The following is a 24,090-nucleotide window of genomic DNA, read 5'->3' as shown; positions in this document are numbered from 1 at the left end:
AAAGTGATGGGATTACAGGCGAGAGCCATCAGGCCCAGTCCATTTTTAAATTTAAAACAGTTATCATATAAGATTTATTCCTTTGTGGTATCCAGTTTAGTAAATATTGACCTCTATAGATGGATGTAACTGTCACCATCATCAGGATGGAGAAATTTCATCTCGCAAAAAGCTCCCTCGTGCTGCTTCTTTTTATCACACGTTCTCCATCAGTATAGGGTATTCTTTCTGAGAATGCCATGTAAGTGGAACCATATTTTATGTAACGTTTGAAACCACCTTCATTTACTCCTAATTATATCTTTGAGATGTATTTGTGTTCAGTGTATTAACAGTTCTTTCTGTTGCAGAATAGTATTCCATCATTTTAATGCACTACGTTGTGTTTATGTATTCTGCTATTATAGGACCTTGTGCTCGTTTCTGTCTTTTTTTCACAATTGTAATCCTGCTATGAGCATTCCTGTACAGATTTTGTGTGAATACAGTTTTTTCCATTTCCCTTGGATAAAGACCTAGTAGTGTGAAAGCTGGGTCATGTGCTGAACTGTTTTCCAAAGTGGCAATTTTAGTTTGCATCCCCACTGGCAATCTGTGATGTTTCTGTTGTCCTGTGCCTTTGTCAGCACTTGGTGTTACCAGTGTTTTTTAGTTGGGTCATTCTAACAAGTCTAGTGCGATTTCATTGTGATTTAATTTGCATCCTCTGTGCAGTTTCTGTTCAGATTTTTTGCACAGAAAAAGCTGTATCATAGAACCAGTAAAATAGCCAAGGAAAGCTCTGTTCTGTTTATAACCCTAGAAGATTTCTGCCCTAGGAATATGGGCTGGCTGAACACAGGACGCTAGCACTGGACAGATGAAATAGCAGTCACAGATGCTCACAACCCGGGTGGGGGGACACCACATGCCACACGGAGGCTATACCTGGTAACCACCAGGGGCTGTGAGAGGTAACTTTTTTACTACCTGGAGAGTGAGGTGACCTTGGTTCCTGTGGGAAGTTGTGATTGGCTTGTTTGAATTACTCTGGGCTGGCATGGATGAGCAGGATGCTGTCCAGTCTCCGTGATGAGGAGGATTGTTTGACTTTGGGACCTTATCTGTGGGAGCAGAGCTCAGAGGAGACCTTGCAGTTAGGCTGTTCGACGCCTTCTTGATTTTACTGATGTCAGGCAGTACAAACAGCCTTAATTTCAGGCCACACACCACATTCTTCTATATCCACTTTCTGTGGCACCTTTCAAAAGGTTTTGTCCTGGCTGGTTAGCATTTGACTACGATGTGCCTAGTCATGGCTTCCTTTGGATTTATCTTGTTTGGGCTTTGCGCAGATTCTTCGAACTGCCAAGGTTAATGTCATTGCTCAACTTAGGAAGTTTTCAGCCATTAGTTCTTTGGATTTTTTTTTCAGCATTGTACCCTTTCTCTCCTGCTACTAACCTGTGAGGTCTGTGCCAGTTCTAGGTAGTTTCAGAATTGAATTGCATTGTTGGACACATAGGTGTTGCAGAGAACTGGAGAATTGCTTGATGCAAAAGTCCATACATTTGGTGTCAGAAGTGTTGTAAACAGAGGAGCTATTCCCTTAGAGATTCTTAGATACTCATTATTTGTAATCTGGATGGGATATAATGTCTTTCACAGATTTAGCTACATTTTTCTGATTGCGTGGTTTAGACAGTTATTTAATAACAGCCTACTGTGGTAGGATGCATTTACACTTCAAAATTAAGGTTAGTTCTCTCTTCTCTTTGCTTATTATGTAAGGAGTTTTATGACATTTGCTTTTGACAGAAACTTTACATTGTCGGTGGCCTAAAGTCATTTTTCTCAGCTTTTCCTTTGTGTCCCAGTGCTCTTGAATTATGCCATAAGTGACAGTGCCCCTGCATAGCAGTGGTTCTCACTTGGCTACGGAGTAGGGCATTGTAAAGAGTTAAAAGATTTTTGAATCAAACTCCTGTTCTGCACCCTCCCTTTTCCCATGGATACACAAAGCATTGGGACTCCCTGGATAAAAGCAATTGGTGTGAAATTGAAGTAGGTAACTATCAAAGACTAAGTTTCTCAGTTGTGAAATCTAGTAGGAAGTTGATGGAATATCATTTTGGAAGCCATGCTTTAAATAATTTTATATATTGGTTTCTTTATTAAAATTGTACTGGATCTGTTACAGGTATGATTGATATATTTTATTTTTTAAGTTGTCAAACATTCAGTTAATGATGTGTGTTGTATGTAACTTTTCATTTCGGGGAGGGACATTTGCAAAGACTCGCAAATGGTATGGCATTTTGAAAAGCAGTTATAGATTTAAAATTTTTTAATTCTACAGATGATAGTGTTGAACAAAGTGGAACAAAGAAAGAAGATCTGAATGACAAAGAGAAAAAAGATGAAGAAGAAACTCCTGCACCTGTATATAGGGCCAAATCAATTCTGGAGAGCTGGGTATGGGGCAAGCAACCAGGTAATCTTCTGAGTTTTGGCAATTTCGAAAGCTTGATCTGACACTCCTTTTCTAAATAACTTGGATGGATTATTAGTATTTTTTTGGTAACAATTTAAAAAATGTATAATTAAAAAATTTTAAACATTGTGATATAATTATACGTACCATAAAACTTACTGTTTTGGCCGGGCGCGGTGGCTCACACCTGTAATCCCAGCACTTTGGGGGGCTGAGGCAGGTGGATCACAAGGTCACGAGTTCGAGACCAGCCTGGCCCATATGGTGAAAGCCCGTCTCTACTAAAAATACAAAAATTAGCTGGGCATGGTGGTGGACGCCTGTAGGCTGAGGCAGGAGAATCGTTGGAACCTGGGAAGCAGATGTTGCAGTGTTGCAGTGAGTCTAGGTCATGCCACTGCACTCCAGCCTGCGCGACAGAGCAAGACTCCATCTCAAACAAAACAAAACAAAACTAAAAAACCAAAAATACCCTGATTTTACTGTTTTAACCATTTTTAAGTGTACAGCTCAGTGGCATGAAGTACATTCACATTGTTGCCCACCCCTCATCTCCATCCATCTCTAGAACGTTTCATTTTCTCTGACGAAAACTCTGTATCTGTGAAATACTAACTCCTTGCTGCCCGCAAGCAGCCACCTTTCTGCTTTTGTCTCGGAATTTGACTACTCAAGGTATCTCCTATAAGGGGAATCATATAATATTTGTCCTTTTATGACTGACTTATTGAACTACTTAGGTCTTTGGGGTTCATCTGCATGTGTCAAAATTGTCTTTATCTTAAAGGCTAAATAGTAGTCCATTATATCTATGCCACGTTTTGTCCATTAATCAGTGGGCACTCAGGATTCTTTCACCTCTTGACTGTTGTGAGTAATGCTGCTATGAATATTGGCTTACAAGTGTGTTGAGTCTCTGCTTATAATGCTTTGTGTCTATACCTAGGAGTGGAATTGGTTAATAATGTGGTAGTTTTATGTTTAACTTACTTTTTATTATTATTTTTAAGACTGGGCCTCACTGTGTAGCCCAGGCTGGAATGCAGTGACGTAATCATAGCTCACTGCAGCCTTGAGCTCCTGGGCTCAAGTGATCTTCTTGCCTCAGCCTCCCAAGGAGCTAGGACTGTAGGTACATGACACCATGCTTGACTAATTAAAGAAAATTTTTTAGAGACAGATTCTTGCTGTGTTGTCCAGGCTGGTCTTACACTCCTGGCTTCAAGCAGTCTACCTGTCTCAGACTCCTGAGTTGCTGAGATTACAGGTGTGAGCCACCGCACCTGGCACTAGATGTGACTTTCTATTTTATTTTTTAATTTTTAATTTTCCCCACTGTGCCGGTATAGACGTGACTTTTTGAGGAACCGGTGAACTGTGTGCTACAATGGCTACACTGTTTTACGTTCTTGCAGCGTGATCTGCGTACGTCGGCCTCCCAAACTGCTGGGATGGCAGGCGTTAGCCACTGTGTCCGGCCTATAATTGATTATTTTTTAAAATTTGGTTTTAGATCTTCCTGGTTCTTGGTATGATAAGTGACTTTCTCAGTAGAATATGTTATGTCAGGCAACTCTAGGTCTTCCTTAAATCTTCTGTGTAAGTGATTAAATCTTTCCGTGACCCTGCTCTGGCAGGGATAGGGCATGCTTCGCCCCATCACTGCTGGCTTGAGTCGAAGTCTAGACCTCCCACTTTGCCTCAGGCCCCTGGTTCCTGTGAGGCAGGGGTAGGAGTTGCCTCCCCGGTGGTGTCCATGGTTTGTTTATTTTCTCACTCACTAGTTTTAAAGTATACCTGACTGATGGACTGGGCAGTCAAGATTGGAGGGAATAAGCAGGAGGATGTCAGGGAGAGGGGCATGTGGGTGCTCAAGGGCATAGCTGCCCTCTTGGAGCTTTGGGCTTGTTTCCAGGCTCCGCAGCCAAGCAGAAGGAAGATGTATTATTTAAAAGTGGAAAACACAGTGACTCTTCAGGAAGGCTAAAGATTTTCCTTAGACCTGATTTCTGGAAGAAATTCCTCTGAGGGCTGCGTGCTTGAGAGAGCTGTCTCTGTGAAGGTGCTCTTGTCTTTTAAGGGGTTAGGTGCTTCTCAGTGCTGGGCCAGCCTCCTTGCCTGAAGGGTGGTTTGGCGGGGGTGCCCTGAGAAGGCAGGGGCGCTGCTTTACCTATAAATCTTTCACTTCTCCATCTTGAGCCCAGTGTGCAATTCAGTGTTCTTAATTGAGTTTTACGTAACTACTAGCTTTCAGCTGCAAAGCTCCAGGTCTCACATCTTACTGCTGGTGCCGGGGGCGGTGTGCCATGCTGTGCCTTTCCAGGGAGTGATGAGATTGTCCCCCTTCTAAGTTTCCTCCCATCCCATGGAGAGCATATCCAGGTAATGGGTAGCCAGAAACTGATGTCTTCTACCTAAGGGCAGGCAGCCCGCAGGGGTGTTGATATTACCTGTCAGGGTCCAGGGCTGGGAGGCTGATGGTTGCTGGTCTCCAGGCTAGTAAGCATCAGAGAAGCAAGCACGGCAGAGCCCAGCCCTCACCCCACCACTGGGAGCTGTGCTCTTATAGGGGTTGGTGGGAGGTAACTTATGATTCAGCGATAATGAACTGTACTCTGAGGTAGACATATGCTTAATTGAAAGACCAGAATCCTTTGAATTATTTTCACTCATCTGATTGCCTTCTAGCTACTTAAAAAACACTTCTTAGTATGGAAATTTTCTTTTTCTTTTTTTTTTTTTTTTTTTTTTTTTTTTGAGATGGAGTTTTGCTGGTCACCCAGGCTAGAGTGCAATGGCTTGATCTCAGCTCACTGCAAACTCCGCCTCTCTGGTTGAAGTCATTCTCCTGCCTCAGCCTCCCGAGTAGCTGGATTATAGGCATGTGCCACCACACCCGGCTAATTTTGTGTTTTTAGTAGAAACGGGGTTTCTCCATGTTGGTCAGACTGGTCTTGAACTCCCGACCTCAGGTGATCCACCTGCCTTGGCCTCCCAGAGATCTGGACTTACAGGTGTGAGCCACCGCAACCAGCCAAAGATGAACAGAAGAGAATCTTTGTTCTTTTTTTTTTTGAGATGAAGTCTTGATATGTTGTCAGGATGGAGTACAGTGGCTTGATCTCGGCTCACTGCAACCTCCGCCTCCCGAGTTTAAGCGATTCCTCTGCCTCAGCCTCCTGAGGAGCTGGGACTACAGGCATGTGCCACCTTGCCCAGCTAATTTTCTGTATTTTAGTAGAGATGGGGTTTTACCATGTTGGCCAGGATGGTCTAAATCTCCTCACCTTGTGATCTACCTGCCTCAGCCTCCCAAAGTGCTGGGATTACAGGTGTGAGCCACCAGCCAGCCTGGCAGAAATTTTCAAACAGAGATAGAAATAGAATAATATAATGAAATATCACTTAGTAGTTAGAATGTGTATTGGTTACTTTATCGTCCTCTAAAATATGTCCATAAATTTGTTTCATGAGTCATGCATGCTGGGTAATTATATCAAGACATTGTTTTTATTTTGAATTTGGGTTTGCAACTTGAAAATAATGGCTAGTGTTTTTCTCTGTTTAGGAGATGTGCTCCTGATACATATTGACTAATATTGACTTCAGTGTTCTGTGTTAGTAACTTTTTTTTTGGGAGACAGAGTCTTATTCTGTCACCCAGGTTGGAGTGCAGTGGCATAACCTCGGCTCACTGTAACCTCTGCCTCCTGGGTTCAAGCAATTCTTGTGCATCAGCCTCCTGGGTAGCTGGAATTACAGGTGTGCACCACCACACCCTGCTAATTTTTGTAATTTTTTTAGTAGAGATGGGGTTTTGCCATGTTGGCCAGGCTGGTCTTGAATTCCTGACCTCACGTAATATACCCAGCTTGGCCCAAAGTGCTGGAATTACAGGCGTGAGCCACCATGCCTGGCCCACAGATTGCACGTGGTGTTGCTGGAGAGGCAGTGTGGCTTAGAGGGGTCTCTGTCATGTGCTGCACTCCTCTGTGTGGCCTCCGACACGGTGCTTCACCACTCAGTCCCTCAGTTTCTTCATCCATAAAATGGATGTACAATACGGCTCAACAGTGCTCAGTGTGAAGATTGCCTGAGCTTAAATGTGTAAACTGGTTAAAGCCGTTTTTGCCACAAGTCATGGATTCGAGTACTACCTGTCATCATCATTCATTTTCTCAGCAGTACAACAAACTGTGACCGCATTGTCCACAGGTGAGGTGTTTTCTTGTCTTGTTTTATAGATGTGAATGAACTAAAGGAGTGCCTTTCTGTGCTGGTAAAAGAGCAGCAGGCCCTGGCCGTCCAGTCAGCTACAACCACCCTCTCAGCCCTGCGACTTAAGCAGAGGCTGGTGATCTTGGAGCGCTATTTCATTGCCTTGAATAGAACCGTTTTTCAGGAGAATGTCAAAGTTAAGTGGAAAAGCAGCAGCATTTCTCTGCCTCCTGTGGACAAAAAAAGGTAATAATAAAGGGAAGATAGAATCCTGATGCCAGCTAAATATAAAATTCAGACTATTTTGTTTCAGAAGGTTTAATTAAGGTTTTCAATATAGCGTCTGTCTTCGCCTTCTGAAATTTATTCTTGTTTTCCCTTTTTGTGTGTTTTGTGTAATCTGGAGAATGGATTTGCCAATTTGCTTATATAGTAACAGACCATACTATGTAATCTGTGTCATTATTTTATTCAATTAATTTTTTTTTCTTTTTTTTCTTTTTGAGAGACAGAGTTTTGCTTTGTCACCCAGGCTGGGGTGCAGTGATATAATTATAACTCACTGTAACCTTGAACTCTGGGGCTCTAGTGATCCTCCCACCTCAACCACCTGAGTAGCTGGGACTACAGTCACATGCCACCATGCCTAGCTAATTAAAAGAGTGTGTGTGTGTGTGTGTGTGTGTGTAGGTGTAGAGGGGTCTTGCTCCTGGCCTCAAGCAGTCTTCCTGCTTCCACCTCTTGGGGTACTGGAATTGCAGACAGGAGATACTGTGCCTGGCTCTGTATCATTAAAGACCTTTTTTTTTTTTATGTCAGTAACTGTGGAAGCCAGCCGGAGCTTTAGATCAGCTCAAGTATAAATCTGAAAATGAGTTCTGAACATTGTATACTTTTTATTTTGCCTTGCTCCTGGGTAGAAGATACATTGTAACATTTAATGTCTGACTGGTTTAGATGCTTCACGTTTTTCTTTCCTAATGTGATTTTCTTATTCTTTTACTGCAAGAGATGCTTTTGGGCATAAGAGTTTTAATTTGATGATGCGTATTTAATATATCACAAATTTCCTCTCTTTGCTAAGAGCCACTAGAATGTTTAAGGCTTGTGTAAAATTGTACTTTTCCAAAATGAAGCTGTCTGTCAGACTTTTGTCCTCAGTAGGTTAAACTGCAAGATTTCCAGATGGAACTTAAATTTTGTGTAGTTAAGTGTTGGCTTTATTTGACTGTCGTAGTGACGATGACTCCCTGGAGAGCACCTAGAACACACAGGAGGCAGAAAGAAGCAGGTGCAGAACCCCAGTCCTCTTGCTCTCCCGAGATAGGAGTGCTGCTTGTAGCCAGTTTCCTTATGTTTTTATTTTTTTATCTGTTTTCCTTTTTTGTTTCCTTATGGTTAAAGATACTTGAAATCACATTATACTTGGCTCTCTGTATCTGTGGGTTTCATGTCCACAGATTGAACCAACAATAAAAAACAGCACTACAATAAAAAAAAAAAAAAAAAAAAAAAAACCAATACAGTATAACAGCTAATTACAGAGGGTTCACCTTGTATTAGGTGTTACGGTCATCTAGAGATGATTTTTTTTGTTTTGACACACGGATTTCACTGTTTCCCAGGCTGGAGTGTACTGGGCCTATCATGGCTCACTGCGGCCTTGACCTCTTGGGCTCAAGTTACTCTCCCAAGTAGCTGGGATTACTAGCTAATTTTTGTATTTTTTGTAGAGTTTGGGTCTCACTGTGTTGTCCAGGCTGGTCTCGAACTCCTGGCCGCAAGTGATCTGCCTGCCTTGGCCTCCCAAAGTGCTGGGATTACAAGCATGAGCCACCACACCTGGCCATTAAAAAAAAAATTTGTATAGATGGGGTTTTGCCGTGTTGCCTGGGCTCGTCTTGAACTCCTAGGCTCAAATGAACCTCCCACCTCAGCCTCCCAAAGTGCTGGGATTATAGCTGTGAGCCACTGCGCCTGGCTGAGATGATTTAAAGCATAGTGAGAGCGTGCATAGTTTATATGCAAATACCATAACATTTTGTACCAGGGTCTTGAGCATCCTAGGGTTTTGGTATGGAGCCAGGGTGGGGCAGGCCCGGCACTAATCTCTTGTAGATACCAAGGGACTATTATACATGCCGTATTTTTAAAAATAGTTTTAGAGTAAATGAAACCAAGTGACAGATGAGATTCCTACCCATTTGGTAGTAGCAGTACGTGGTTCTCTCTTTCCTTCCTGACCAACTGTGATGGTCATGAGTCAGAGTGTTATGTATGGGTGGGTGGTAGGTGCTAAGATTCTCCAAGAACTGTTGTGTGTTTGTTGAATCAAACTGAATCCCCTCAGCTGCAGAACTGGCTAAGAACCCAGCTGATATTTCTCTGCGCAGTTTCCTTTGTGATGACATGGGGTTGATGGATTAATTAGAATATATTTTTCAGTAAGTGGAAGAATTCCTAAAATAAGAAAAAACCCACCTTTTTTTGAGATAACTGTGGATTCACATACAGGTGTAAGAAATGCTATAGCGATTCTTTTACTGTTCATCCTGTTGCCCTCAGTGATGGCTGGTTGCAAACTAGGACACAGTCGTCGCAACTACGGTGTTGACTTTGACAGTGTGCCTATCTTATTCAAGTTTCCCCAGTTCTACATGCTCTTAATAAAGTGTGTATTGCTTTCCAGTTTTTCACGTTTGGATTTGCTGAGACCACTACTGCAGTCCGGGCACATGAACAAGAGCCCTTTACACCCACATTCACGTCTTCTCTCCCCACCTTCACTGCTGGCAACCACTCTTCTGTTCTCGATGTCTATTACATGATTTTTTGACATTGGCTTTTTAATTTTTATTATTGTTACTATTGTAATTTTTGGAGACAGGGTCTCACCCTGATGCCCAGGCTGGTGTGCAGTGATGTAACCAGAACTCACTGCAGCCTCAAACTCCTGGGCTCAAGCAGCCCTCCTCCTTCAGCTTCCTGAGTAGCTGGGAACACAGATGCACGACACCACACCTCATTAATTGTATTTGTAGAGACTAGGGTCTTGCTGTGTTTTCCAGGCTTGTCTTGAACTCCTGACCTGAAGCACAATTGACTTTGTTCACTCAGCATAATTCCCTTGAGATTTTCCCAAGGGGTCATTGCATGTATCATTGCTGAATAGTTTTTTTTTTTTTTTTTTTTTGAGACAGTGTCTTGCTTTGTCACCCATGCCAGGCTGGAGTGTAGTCGTGTGATCTCGGGTCACTGCACCCTCTGCCTCCCAGGTTCAAGCAATTCTCCTGCCTCAGCCTCCCAAGTAGCTGGGACTGTAGGCATGTACCACCACGTCTGGCTAATTTTTTTATTTTTAGTAGAGATGGGGTTTTGATATGTTGGCCAGGCTGGTCTCAAACTCCTGACCTAAAGTGATCCACTCACCTCGGCCTTCCTAAGTGCTGGGATTACAGGAGTGAGCCACTGTGCCCAGACTGAGTAGTGTTCCATGGGATGGATGCACCAAAACAGACCTCAGTTTTTTCTAGTTTTGGGGTATTACAAATAAAGCTACTACGAATATTTACATATAGATTTTTATGTGAATGTAAATTTTATTTCTCTGGTATTCATGCCCATGAGTGCAATTACTGAGCCTTATGATTAGGTCTATACATAAATGTAAAGGACACTAACAAAAGAAATTTCTGGCCAGGTGCGGTGGCTCACGCCTGTAATTCCATTACTTTGGGAGGGCGAGGTGGGTGGATCACATGAGATCGAGACCAGCCTGACCAACATGGGGAAACCCTGTCTTTGCAAAAACTTAGCAGGGCCTGGTGGCGGGTGCCTGTAATCCCAGCTACTTGGGAGGCTGACACAGGAGACTTGCTTCAACCCGGGAGGCGGAGGTTGTAGTGAGCCCAGATTGCATCACTGCGCTCCAGCCTGGGTGACAGAGCAAGACTCTGTCTCAAAAAAAAGGAAATTGCTGTAGCTTTCTTTTCAGAGTTACGGTACCATTTTACATTCTCACCTGGCATGTATGAGTGATTCAGGTTTTCTCTGTCTTCATCAGTATTTAGTATTGTCACTTTTTAACTTTAGTCAATCTGATGAATGTGTAGTGATAGTTCCTAAATTTTTTTTTTTTTCTTTGAGAGGGAGTCTCACTCTGTCACCCAGGCTGGAGTGCAGTGGTGCCATCTTGGCTCACTGCACCTCTGCATCCTGGGATCAAGCAATTCTCCTGCCTCAGTCTCCCATGTAGCTGGGATTACAGGCATGCGCCACCGCTCAGCTAATTTTTGTATATTTAGTAGAGACAGGGTTTTCCCATGTTGGCCAGGGTGGTCTCAAACTCCCGACCTCAGGTGATCCACCTGCGTTGGCCTCCCAAAGTGCTAGGATTAGCATCATGAGCCACCACGCCCGGCTGAGTGAGCACTTCTTATACCACGCAGGCTTGGGGCTGTGGGGTTCTGTCTCCAGGGACAAGGTCCCGACAGCCTCGGGAGTACAGCTTCTGGTGACCCGAGGCAACGTTCTCTGAGAATGCCTGTCTGGGGTGCGCCTCCCACCTCCTCTGAACACACATGGCCCATGTGCTTTCTCTTGTAAGGACTGTGTGTCCTGTTACATGTCTGTGTCTTGTCATGTTTATACTTCTCATTTAGGAGCAAAGATTCATGTCTTCCAGGTATCCAGTGCCCTTCTCAGAGGTGGTTGTGTTTCCTCTCCAAGCTCCGGGTACATTTTTCAGGCACTTTTAAGTGTGTACTTCTGCCCCTGGCCAGCCATGTTCTTCACTGCCAATTTTATTATATGTCGTTTCTTGGGGAGATCCTTCTATAATATCACTTGTTTTTCTTTTCTTTTCTTTTTCTTTTTTGAGAGGGAATCTTTCTCTGCTGTCCAGGCTGGAGTGCAGTGGTGTGATCTCAGCTCACTGCAACCTCCGCCTCCCAGGTTCAGGCAATTCTCCTACCTCAGCCTCTGAGTAGCTGGGATTACAGGCGTGCCACCACCACACCCAGCTGGGGTGTGTGTGTGTGTATTTTTTTTTTGAGATGGAGTCTCACTCTGTCACCCAGGCTGAAGTGCAGTGGCACGATCTTGTCTCACTGCAACCTCTCCATCCTGGGTTCAAGTGATTGTCTTGCCTCAGCTTCCTGAGTAGCTGGGACTACAGGCACGCACCACTATGCCCAGCTAATTTTTGTATTTCTTAGTAGAGATGGGGTTTCACCATATTGGACAGGCTGTTCTCGAACTCCTGACCTCCGCGGCCTCCCAGAGTGCTGAGATTACAGGTGTGAGCCACTACGCATAGCCAAGTTTTGTATATTTTTTTTTTTTTTTTTTGAGACGGAGTTTCACTCATGTTACCCAGGCTGGAGTGCAATGGCACGATCTCGGCTCACCGCAACCTCCGCCTCCTGGGTTCAGGCAATTCTCCTGCCTCAGCCTCCTGAGTAGCTGGAATTACAGGCACGCGCCACCATGCCCAGCTAATTTTTTGTATTTTTAGTAGAGACGGGGTTTCACCATGTTGACCAGGATGGTCTCGATCTCTTGACCTCGTGATCCACCCGCCTCGGCCTCCCAAAGTGCTGGGATTACAGGCGTGAGCCACCGCGCCCGGCAAGTTTTGTATTTTTAGTGGAGACAGGGTTTCGTCATTTTGGCCAGGCTGGTCTTGAACTCTGTTTCAAATGTTTTTATAGCATTTCCCCGATCATGAAAGCAAATTTTAGTAAATTTGGAGAGTATATAGTCGCAATACTATTTTATATATATATATATATATATATATATATTTTTTTTTTTTTTTTTTTAGAAATATGATATAGTATAAAGTATGAAATACAGTTACTTGCTGTGCATGATTATATATTCATTTTTGTATTCTAGCCTTTTCTTGTACAGGATGATTTTTATGGTGCACCATTTGTATAACCTTTAAACATTACTTGGAACAAAACTGTGACTTGTGAACTTAAGATAAGCAAGTAGTGAAAAGCTTAAAAAGACGCAGGAGGGTGATGAGCAGTACCCTCAGAAGAGGGCGACTCCTCACGGGATGGGTCAAGGATGCAGGGCCTCACCCACAGCCAGGAACAGACCCCGAGCCAGAGGACCCTGGAGCTGGGGCGCACCAGGCTACCCCGTGGGCTCTGCTGCTCTTCCTCCAGCTCCTCTCCCTCCTGGTCTCCCACCTGGGGTTTATTTTCCGTCCGTTTATGTATTCATCTGCTTATCGTCTGCTTCCTCCCACTAGAAGCTCACTTTGTGAGGTCATTTCGTGAGCATTTTTCCAAGACATTTAAAATTCCATGTAAATTTCTTATATTCTTAAACCGAAACCTTTTGTTATTGCAAAAGACATTTGATGAAAGTTTTTAAACAATGAAACTAAAAATCAGCTTGTCATCCTGTCACTTAAAGAAAACCATTGCTAGCCAGGCGCGGTGGCTCAAGCCTGTAATCCCAGCACTTTGGGAGGCCGAGGCGGGTGGATCACAAGGTCAAGAGATCGAGACCATCCTGGTCAACATGGTGAAACCCCGTCTCTACTAAAGCTACAAAAAATTAGCTGGGCATGGTGGTGCGTGCCTGTAATCCCAGCTACTCAGGAGGCTGAGGCAGGAGAATTGCCTGAACCCAGGAGGTGGAGGTTGCGGTGAGCCGAGATCGCGCCATTGCGCTCCAGTCTGGGTAACAAGAGCGAAACTCCGTCTCAAAAAAAAAAAAAAAAAAAAAAAAGAAAACCATTGCTCATATTTTGGTTTACATCCTTGTGTAGTATTGATTTTGTGTACCATCTGCACCCTCCGCGGGCTGACGGGTTGTGTGCTGTGTGTGTCGCCTGCAGTTGCCGGCCTGCGGGCAAAGGCGTGGAGGGGCTCGCCAGAGTGGGATCCCGAGCAGCGCTGTCTTTCGCCTTCGCCTTCCTGCGCAGGGCCTGGCGATCAGGTACGGTCCCTGGAGTGGCGCGTTGGTCTGCTTCCCTAACACATCAGCAGATGGGGTTTCAAGCTCCCATGTGCTCTCTGTGCCTCATTTTCCTTGCTTGTGAGATGAGAGGCTGCAGAGGCTGTTTGGCTTTCATGTCTGTGCTTTAAAGAAAAAAAAATGAGTGCATGCACCCCCACCCCACGTAAACCACTACCATGGACGACCCCAGTATGGATTTAATTCTAGAAGAACAGGAAGTTAGTGTATTGCTCATGGGACAGCCATGAGATACAGAATTGACTGGAACAGCTATGCTAGATTCTGGGCTGTTGAGTGAGGGATTGGAAAGGTGACGGTGGTGTCTTCTCTCGCCGAGGGGTGGAAAGCCCAGTGGGAGAGTGAGGGGAGTGGGTGGGCTCCTCTGACGCGTGTGTGCACCCAGGCGAGGATGCGGACCTCTGCAGTGAGCTGTTGCAGGAGTCCTTGGACGCCCTGCGAGCGCTTCCTGAGGCCTCACTCTTTGACGAGAGCACCGTGTCCTCTGTGTGGCTGGAGGTGGTGGAGAGAGCGACCAGGTTCCTCCGGTCCGTCGTGACGGGGTGAGTTCTCTTTTTTCTTGCCTTCTGGATGCAGACGGCCAACCCGCTTGAGGCTAGTTCTTAGTGTCCTCATTTTAGAGCTCAGAAGTGTAGGAGGTTGGTTTCTCACCTGTGTTTTCAGCAGGCCATCAGTGCTGTGATTCCAGGTCTGGTCTGAGGTTTTCAGGTGATCTGATTTCAGATTCTCTGACTGGAATCGGGAAGCTATGATACTAAGTGAGACAGACAGGGGAGGATGCTTAGAGATTTGGCCGTCAGTAATTCGTAGAGGGTTGAGCACTTATATTTGTGTCTCTCTGTGATGATAAGGAGCCGCTGTTTGAGTGTAGAGTGGTGCTTGAAGTCTTACAGATAATGTGGGAGTAAACACCTGTTCAAGATCAAATTGCTTCGTCCTGTGGCTGGTCTTTTTAGTGTAAAAAGTTTGAATATGAAACATTTGTGTGTAAGGAAAAACATGAACTCTGGTCTGGAGTGCTATGTATTTTTTTGTTGTTGTTTATTTATTTATTTATTTATTAAAGGTGGGATTTCACCATGATGGCCAGGCTGGTGTTGATCTCCTGGCCTTAGGTGATCCACCCACCTCAGCCTCCCTAAGTGCTAGGATTACATGCGCCGCCGTGCCCAGCTCAAGTGCTGTGCATTTTTATTAAGGTTTTTAAATTTAAAGAAAATATAAAATTCAACAGGAAGGACAGATGTAGAGGAAAAATGAGTCCACTCCTCACTCTCCTTGACAGAGGTCAGTACTGTGCCTTCTTCCAGCAGGCAGGATGCCTTTGGCGTTTCTGTCCCTGGCGGGGAGTCCACTTCCTGGGCCTGCTGGTGAAGGCATCACCACAGAGTTTTAATTCTGGAGGCCCTGAAAATAGGCTTGGAGTTGATTTTTAAAATTCAGCTATAATGTTGCTGCCATAAGGTCCTTTCTCTGAAGTCTTGGGATAGAATTTAAAAAAATGTATTATTGACTAACATAGAAAAGTTAAAAGTATATCTTTGATCCGAGATAAAAATTAGTGTAGACATGTTGTCTCCAGATTCTCAGGTGGTTTTAGAAATCGGTTCTCTGATTCTACAGGAGAATGTTGATACTGTTAAAGTCTTACACGTAATCGAAACTGGAAACCATATCTAGATAGTCTTCTCATGTTTTAGATAACGAAATAAATAATTTTATGCTTCACAGTCTTGGAGTATGTCATCTACTGTAATGTATCTGAATGAATACTTAAAATATATTTTTGTAAGCTAATTGCACACTTTAAAATCTCCGAACTTGAGTGGCAAGTCTCAGAAACTTGATTCTAAATATTAAAAATATATCCTTCCTTGGGAGGGAGCATGTAGTGAATATGTTGGTGTTACTGTAAGCTTGCTGTTTCTCTTGAGGTTGCTTTATTCCTGCATCCACTGCTTTCATTTCAGGGATGTTCACGGAACACCAGGTACCAAAGGGCCAGGAAGTATCCCCCTGCAGGACCAGCACTTGGCCCTGGCCATCCTGCTCGAGCTGGCCGTGCAGAGAGGCACGTTGAGGTGAGGGCTGCCGCAGATGGGGAGCACTTTGGGGAAGCACGTCTGTATCCAAATACCTGTTGCATTGTGTGGCATTTCACCGAATCGTTTCTGACTACAGCAGGTGTGTGTGTGGTGCTCCGTAGCCAGAGAACCATGTCCTAGAGCTCCCTCGCTCTTGACGTTTTCTTCACTTCCTTTTTCATGCTCGGTTTTCTAGCCTGGGAACTGTTCTTTTTATTTTTTTTTCTTTTTAGTTTTCCTCATTTAATTATTTTTATCCCATGAATTTAAGATCCTAGAACTTTGGTGTAAATGTGCCAAGCTTCTTGACTGGTCTTTCCCATCAACAGAAGGCAGATATCTTGGGCTGACATCTTGGTGTCGATTCAGTGATTTAATTACCACGGCTTTACTTGGGTTTCCTTTCATATACCAAATATTTCTTCACTTCTGTTGAGCTGTTTGCTTTTATTTTTGATCAACCGTGACATTTTTACTAGGAATAAATATCTTTTCTCCTTTAGCCAAATGCTGTCTGCCATCCTGTTGTTACTTCAGCTGTGGGACAGTGGGGCACAGGAGACTGACAATGAGCGCTCCGCCCAGGGCACCAGCGCCCCACTTTTGCCCTTGCTGCAAAGGTTCCAGAGCATCATCTGCAGTAAGGACACGCCTCACTCCGAGGGAGACATGCGCGTGAGTACCGTGTGGAGCTTGGTGTTTAGGTGGCACTCGATTCTAGTTATTTTTAAAGCAAGATCAGCGTGTCTGTGGCAGTGTGTTCTCTGGCATGTGTAGGTTTGGTGGTCACATCAGGGAGTCAGATGAGACAAGTGTGGGAGGTCACTTGTTTGTGGAGAAGACTCAGTTCAGTGAGTACTGATTTTCTTGTCAGCATGGAACCAAGCCTGAAACATGCACTTTCTAAGTACATACCAGAAAAGAACAAGGAAAATAGTGGCCTGCTTTGTTGACCATTCCTATGTGCTGGGCTCTGGGCAGGGCAGTCACCTGAGCTGTGACTGTGTTTAGTACCAACTCCTCCACAGATGTGGACGCCGAGCTGGGGGAGGAGCAGGTGTGCAGGGCCCTGGGCGTAAACCTCCAGGACTGCTGGTCTTTACAAGTCAAGTACAAGTTGGATTTTGCCAGTCTTTTCGGGAAAGTCTTTGTCATTCCAATATCATGCTTTGATTTAATTTTTCTATTATTAGACGGTCTTTAATGATAATAGGGCTCTTCTGCCTTTAGAAGATTTAGAACTGTGATTTAATAGGCAAGTGAAAGTAGGTGTTCTCCAGAGTGAGCAACATTTAGATTAAAATAAAGGTTTTTGCTTTAGATTTCAAAGACCATTTTGAGATGCTGTGCTGGGTTCCCACAGAGCTGGTTCTGCCTTTCTCCAGGAGTCTTAGGCCTGTAGGGTGGTTTGGCTGTGTTAGTAATTTGTGTGGATTCAACTTACCTGTGGTGTCATAAATGTTTGCATGCATAGTCCATGTTGTGTACATGTATACAGCAAATGTATACACTTACACAGTTTATATGCTGCATAAATATGTAGATGTATAGTATAACTGCATCATCAGCATTGTCATTTGATGACCAAAAGGAGTAAATAACAAAATATAAAGAGTGGTTAAAGGCTGACTATGTTACTTTAAATTTCCCCACCATTTCTGAATGTTTGTTTACTTTTCCTTTCTAGCTTTTGTCTGGCCCTCTGAGCCCCAATGAGAGTTTCCTGAGGTACCTCACCCTTCCGCAAGACAACGAGCTTGCCATTGATCTGCGGCAAACAGCGGTTGTTGTCATGGCCCATTTAGACCGCCTAGCCACGCCCTGTATGCCTCCGCTGTGCAGCTCTCCGACGTCCCATAAGGTGTGTGCAAGAACAGTGTTCTGCGTGTTTTGCAGCTAGGACCGCCACCGGGTTCTCATCCTGGGCCCGTGTGGAGACTCGCGTTTTCTGGTATTGGTCGGGGAGCTGGCTTCTGTTTTTTAAACGTTGCAGACACATTTGGTGGTAACATCAGCGAGTCAGATGAGACAAGTGTGGGGGGCCACTTGTTTGTGGAAGAGACTCAGGTCAGTGAGTACTGACTTCCTTGTCAGCAAATTTAAACATTTATACAGCTTACATGCTGTATATATATATATTGATGTATTGTTTAACTCTATCATCAACATTGTCATTTGATGACCAAAATGAGTAAATAACAAAACATAAAGAGTGGTTAAAGGCTAATTATGTTACCGTAATATATGCAAATATATGCAAACATTGAAGGTGTTACCAATGTTGAGAGTGAGTGATGAGCAGGCTGAGGTGCACAGGCCTGGGGACCCGCCCTGGGGGCACAGGTTTCCAGGTTCACCTGGCACAGCCGGAGAGAGCTCTCCTTGATCCACATAGCCCCAGGCCCACCCACCTTCCGCAGGGGCTTCCACAGCCGTCTTTCTAGTCTGAACACGGGCTGCCTTAGTATGTAATTCTGCGTATAGCAGTGACAGTGTAATTAGATACCGTGTCTGTTCTGTAATAGTAATGGTCTGTGTGGAGCACCAGTGAGGTGCACGCTCACTGAGGATCTCAGCATGCCTTTGTAGCTCATTGTGTCGCTGAGAAAACTGCAGTTGGAAATAGTAGTGAGCTTTGCCAGGGTATAACAGTCATCCTCGTTTTCAACTCAGATTTCTCTTAACATTTTATTGCTGATATGAAGATTATTTTGTTTTATAGTCATTAAAAAAAAGTAATACAGTCACATGGTTCAAAAACCAAAACTAGGCAGAGACACACCGTTGCTTCCCCTGCCCACCACGTCCACCCAGTTTCCCACCTGCTCCTCCTCACTTTTTAGTCTCATCTGCAGCCTCCTTACTCTCTGGAGTGAGTATGCTAGTGGTAGCATGTTGCATTACTTGTGTTGCTTGTTTTTTTCACTAACCGTATTTACCTGGAGTACTTTATGAGAGCATTGCTCTTTGTTTTTATAAAGCAGCTTAGTATTCAGTGTGTGGATATGTCTTTTATGTAGTGAGTCTCTTATTGGTGGACACTTGGCTTATTGCCACAGTATTTCTATACAAGTAGGGCTGCAGGGCCTGACCTCGTACATGTGTCTTCCTTGTGTGCACACGTGTGTGTCTGTGCACGTGCACAGGTGGGAATGTGTCCAGTGCGGGCTGCTTGTCACCAGATTGCTCCTGTGCGACTTGATTTCTCTCACCACCAGGAGGGATGCTGGCCTCCCAGCCTTGTGCATGGGCTTTTGGGATTTTGCCTGCTAAGGCACAAAATAATTTGAGCATTTAAAAATATATTAGTATTTAAGGGCCACTTATACTACTTTCTAATGGGCTCTGTTAAAATGAAATGCAGTGGAAATGGAAAAATAACCTGCCCCGTTGTTTCATCATACTGGTTAAATGAGGTAATATGGCATGGTATGAGCTATTTTGACATTTTGAATCAGCATATTTTCTCTTTATTTGCTTTGTTTTTAGCTTATAATATCTCAGTGGTACTCCCAGCCATTTTTGTTTTTTTCTTTTTTTGCTGTTGTAAAAGAAAATGTTTACTTTTTTATCTTACAGGGATCGTTGCAAGAGGTCATAGGTTGGGGGTTAATAGGTTGGAAATACTATGCCAATGTGATTGGTCCGATCCAGTGTGAAGGCCTGGCCAACCTGGGAGTCACACAGATTGCCTGTGCAGAGAAGCGCTTCCTGATTCTGTCACGCAACGGCCGCGTGTACACACAGGCCTACAACAGTGACACACTGGTGCGTGTTCTGGGCACTGTACCTGCAGTGTTCCCTTGGGGGGCGAGCTCTGTACTACAAATGCACAGGGTCCGGTCTTTCTGTAAGCCATTTGATTTCTGAATATTGATAAGCTGCTGTTTATTGTATATTATGTTTAATGATCTCAATTGTAATATTATTGTCAAGCTTTGGGTTGTGAAGATTAGGAAGTCCTTATAGTGAAACTCATTGCTAATCATGAGATTCCCATTTGTGAACTGGTTTTCCACGTGTAAACTCATTTGACTTTGGGGCCAGGCAGGTGACAAATGAGGGAGTTGGGCCTCATGGGGATAGTGGCAAATTGGGACGTGGCATGTTTTTGTTAAAGCAGAAAAGCATTCCTCTCTCTTGCCACAGGCTTCTGTCACCCAGGGCTAGCCTGCACTGCCCCTGGATCCACACCGGTCTTGCCACAGAGCACGTGGAGCCCTCCCCCTGTTCTCTTGGTGCTGGGTGGGAAGCTCTGGAGAGCTGGCCCTGTGGCCGCCAGAAGCTTATGCCTCACTTGCAGTTAGGGCAGGCTTTGCCCAGGGATACATGATAAAGGAGAGCTGTACGGTTTTCATTATCCTCGGACTGATGTCTACCTTTCTTCCTGTTTTACCTGTTTTAGGCCCCGCAGCTGGTCCAGGGCCTTGCGTCCAGAAACATTGTAAAGATTGCTGCCCATTCTGATGGCCACCACTACCTAGCCTTGGCTGCCACTGGAGAGGTGTATTCCTGGGGCTGTGGGGATGGCGGACGACTGGGCCACGGGGACACTGTGTATGTGAGCTTCATTCCTGTAGGGGACATACTCTCCTTTTATGTTGCCGTATCCTAAACAGGGTGGAACACAGAAGTGCGTGCAAGTGTTTTCCAGCTGCCCTGACACGTAGTGCTGGGGAGGAGCAGGACACCAGGATACGCACCCTCATTGGTGATGGCTTGGGAGCTTTGCCTGTGCGTGGAGAGCTACGGGGGTGGGCCCTTCTGCTCTTTTCCACCCTCTGCAGCCGTGGCCAGCTTTTTATCTCCTCAAACTGCATCCCACTGTGGAGTGTGCTAAAACAAATGCTACACTACTGTTCCTTCATTCACAAACATTTCACCCTGTCTACCATAGATAAGTTGTCACCCTTCCCTTGAACCATAATATTATTTTTACAGGAAAAGAAATGAGCAGTTTCTTCCTAATATTATCCTATTTGGTGAAACCTTTTATTGTGAAAGAACAGAAATAAAACCAAGTTGTTATAAATGCCAGGTGGTAAAAATTGGGAGGCCTTACAGCCTCCACGGAGTGATGGGAACTGTCTTGTACTTTGCTGTTGTGCGTGGAACTTTGGTATTAGGTTTCAAGGAAGGACGTATGTCCACACCAACCCAGCAAGCCTATTTTACGCGGGCGGGAGCTCTGAGCAGGGAGCGGGCAGTGCAGAGCTTGAAATGAGCATAGTTGTGACTGCGCTTGTGTCCCTTGAGAGGAGCCTGGAGGGCACGGCCCACGCACACTACGGGGTGTAGTCGAGGGCATCACTGCCAACAGCATCCGCTGGGAAGATCCCAAACCGGGAGAAAAGCAGAGTGATGCGTGTCGTGTGGTACATATATGCCAAGCTCAGAACAGCCCAACTCCCACAGTGTTGTAAGGGATTCAGACAAGTGTTGTAAAACTAGTGAAAAACATTCATCTCCATGTAATTTATAGCTTTTACTCCCTGACTAGATCTTAAGGGCTGGGATTGACATGGGCCACATGGGACTTGAAAGGCGTCAAGGTATAGGACAGGGTGGTAAATCTGTTTACTTCCTTTATGGAATTTATAACTAACTTTGTATAAAATGTTTCATAGTAAAACAAGTCTCAGTGGAGAGTAAGTGCTAGTATCAGTAACTTACCTCTTATTCTAGGACTTGAGTGTAGGAAGAAAGATCAGTGCAGATGCAGAATCTGGAGATAACCTTTTGGGGGAGCTGAAACTGAGAGGCTGTACTGGAGTAGAGTCATTGGGCATCCTTGTGTGCGCCCCTGTCCCTGTGTGCGCCCGTGTCCCTGTGTGCGCCCGTGTCCCTGTGTGTGCCCGTGTCCCTGCGTGTGTGTATTTTGCAAACTAGTTGGTCACAAAGTGAGTAAACCATGTCTGTGGAACAGCCTGGCTTCTACAGATTCTCAAGAAAATGTCATCCATCATAGGAGCGTATTCTGGATCATAAGAATAAGATATTTTGCTAACTTTGCAATTTCTTCAGTTAGTAAATTTTCTGCCGAATCACCACTGCCTCACATTTTTCATTTGTAAAATATAAATTGCAAAATGCTGGCTTCATTCCCTCCACATTCATTTAACAAATAAATATAAATGTCATCTTTATGAGGTTTCCATGCGACGGGATGAATGAGCTTCAGATGTACAGTTGGATGGGTTTTGGCAAGTGCACGCAGTTGGGCAGTTGTCACCGTCAAGGCACGGGGCGCCCTGTTGCTTCCGGGGCCTCTTTGTGCCCTTGAGTCGACCCCGCTTTCTGCCTCCAGTCCAGACAACCTCTGCTGTTGTTATTTTGTCTTTTCCATAATTTAATATAAACAAAGCCATACAGCATATGGTATTTTGTTTCTGGCTTCTTTCATTTAGCATGATGTCTTGAGATCCAGACATGCTGGGTGTATTGGTAGTTCATTCCTTCTGTTGCAGATGGACCATGGTTTTGGGCCATTGTGAATAAAACTGTTACGGACTTCATTGTACTAGGTTTTTTTTTTTTTTTGAGATGGGAGTTTCGCTCTTGTTGCACGAGCTGGAGTGCAGTGGCACGATCTCAGCTCACTGCAACCTCTGCCTCTAGGTTCGAGTGATTCTCCTGCCTCAGCCTCCTGAGTAGCTGGGATTATGTGTGCGTGCCACCATACCCGGCTAACTTTTTGTATTTTTGGTAGAAATGGGGTTTCACCATGTTAGCCAGGCTGGTCTGAAACTCCTGACCTTAGGTGCTCTGCCTCCCTCTGCCTGCCAACATGCTGGGATTACAGACATGAGCCACTGTGCCTGGCCTGTTGTCCAAGTCCTCAAGAGACATCGTTTTTATATTTCTGCTGGATACCATCCTTTGCATTTGGTTCCAACTTAACAAAAAGTCATGGAGGAGTTAGGTGTTTGAATTCTCTCTTTATTCTTTTATAAGGTACCTGAAAGGTGAAACTGGCCTGATGCTGTGATGGTCTATTTTGGATAGTGAATATCCTTTTCTAACACTAATATGAAATAACACCAAGAAGAAGGGCATTCATGTTTGTTTCCTTCCTCCCCAAGGCCTCTGGAGGAGCCTAAGGTGATCTCTGCCTTCTCTGGAAAGCAGGCTGGGAAGCACGTGGTGCACATTGCTTGCGGGAGCACGTACAGCGCAGCCATCACTGCTGAGGGGGAGCTGTACACCTGGGGCCGCGGGAACTACGGCCGGCTTGGCCACGGTAGGTCTGCTCTGCACGAGGAGGAGCACGCAGCAGAGGTGGCTTCTTAAGGGACTTTGTAACAGCAATCATATCTGTTTGAAGGCTCCAGTGAGGATGAGGCCATTCCAATGCTGGTGGCTGGGCTTAAAGGACTGAAGGTCATCGACGTGGCATGTGGGAGTGGGGACGCTCAAACCCTGGCTGTCACTGAGAACGGTATGTAGAGCTCTCGCCACCCTGGACAGGCCCTCGAGGACATGCGTGGCAGCTGCCCTGGAGGAAGTGAGCTTAGGGGTAGAGTGGGCCTCACGAGGCCACCTGCCCTGTCGTCCAGTGGGTGTGGGGCTCAGTGGCCTTGGTGAAGAGGCCCAGGTGGTTACAGGGCTTAAGTTTGGCTGGGGCCTCTCAGCTGGTTAGCAGCTGCCACGATTCCTGTGTGGGCATTTTATTTTTTAAGACCGAGAGTTGCTACTTCAGTAAAATTTTGTGATGATATGTTGAGTAAAATGCCTTGAATAGGGCTGCAGACATTGTCTTCCTCACACTGGTGTTTCTTTGGTGCAAATCTTGTAGGGAAGTGTCCCCGCTTATGCCGTTACTTTCTGAGGTGACTGGTAGCGTAGACGCATCTTACCCTGCAGTCTGGCCTGGGGGGACAGTGGGAAATCACCAGGCAGACTGTGTGTGAACAGCATCATTTTGACCACAGCGTATGAAACTACATGCCCTGATCTCTGTATTCAGGTTTGCTGTGCTGCTTTCATTGACCGCTAATAGTGTGTCACCTACAGTTTCCAGTTTGGGTCAGGTTGGCCTGTTTTTGCAGATAGAGTTGTATTGGCATGCAGGCGTGCTCACCCATTTATGTCTTACCTGTGGCCGCTTTCCTATGACAGTGGCACAGCTGGGTAGTTGAGACAGAAAGCCCACAGAGACTAAAAATATTTACCATTTGATCGCTGAAGAAAATATTTGCCTATCTTTGGCTTATTTAAAATAGAATGTGAGAACTTGTGGAGCAATCTGAGAGCTTTTCTGGTTTCTTTTTTTTTTTTTTTTTTTTTTTAAAGACAGAGTCTCGCTCTGTAACCCAG

At 44.9% G+C, this 24,090-nt stretch overlaps 1 protein-coding gene across 7 annotated transcripts in view; it reads left to right on the top strand.

Moving 5' to 3' along the window:
* Nucleotides 1–24,090, top strand: part of HERC2 (HECT and RLD domain containing E3 ubiquitin protein ligase 2) — a 205,873-nt gene that overhangs the window by 31,385 nt on the left and 150,398 nt on the right. For 6 of the 7 annotated variants that reach the window (XR_004263267.1, XM_032259980.1, XM_032259977.1 and 3 more), the window contains exons 4-14: nt 2,339–2,473; nt 6,718–6,937; nt 13,551–13,651; nt 14,076–14,232; nt 15,661–15,771; nt 16,278–16,449; nt 17,462–17,635; nt 19,354–19,542; nt 20,180–20,331; nt 22,857–23,014; nt 23,099–23,212. Coding sequence is in view for 6 of the 7 variants with exons in the window: in XM_032259980.1 (XP_032115871.1) it covers nt 2,339–2,473; nt 6,718–6,937; nt 13,551–13,651; nt 14,076–14,232; nt 15,661–15,771; nt 16,278–16,449; nt 17,462–17,635; nt 19,354–19,542; nt 20,180–20,331; nt 22,857–23,014; nt 23,099–23,212 (1,683 nt within the window). In the remaining variant the exon portion in view is untranslated. The remainder of the gene's footprint in view (nt 1–2,338; nt 2,474–6,717; nt 6,938–13,550; nt 13,652–14,075; nt 14,233–15,660; nt 15,772–16,277; nt 16,450–17,461; nt 17,636–19,353; nt 19,543–20,179; nt 20,332–22,856; nt 23,015–23,098; nt 23,213–24,090) is intronic. The other variant, XM_032259981.1, reaches the window with a different exon arrangement.

Source organism: Sapajus apella, unplaced genomic scaffold (assembly GCF_009761245.1).
Source record: "Sapajus apella isolate SASKATOON/1434 unplaced genomic scaffold, GSC_monkey_1.0 scaffold113, whole genome shotgun sequence".
Taxonomy (NCBI): domain Eukaryota; kingdom Metazoa; phylum Chordata; class Mammalia; order Primates; family Cebidae; genus Sapajus; species Sapajus apella.
The sequence above is the reverse complement of the archived record's forward strand: the minus strand, read 5'-3'. Positions and strand labels throughout refer to the sequence as shown.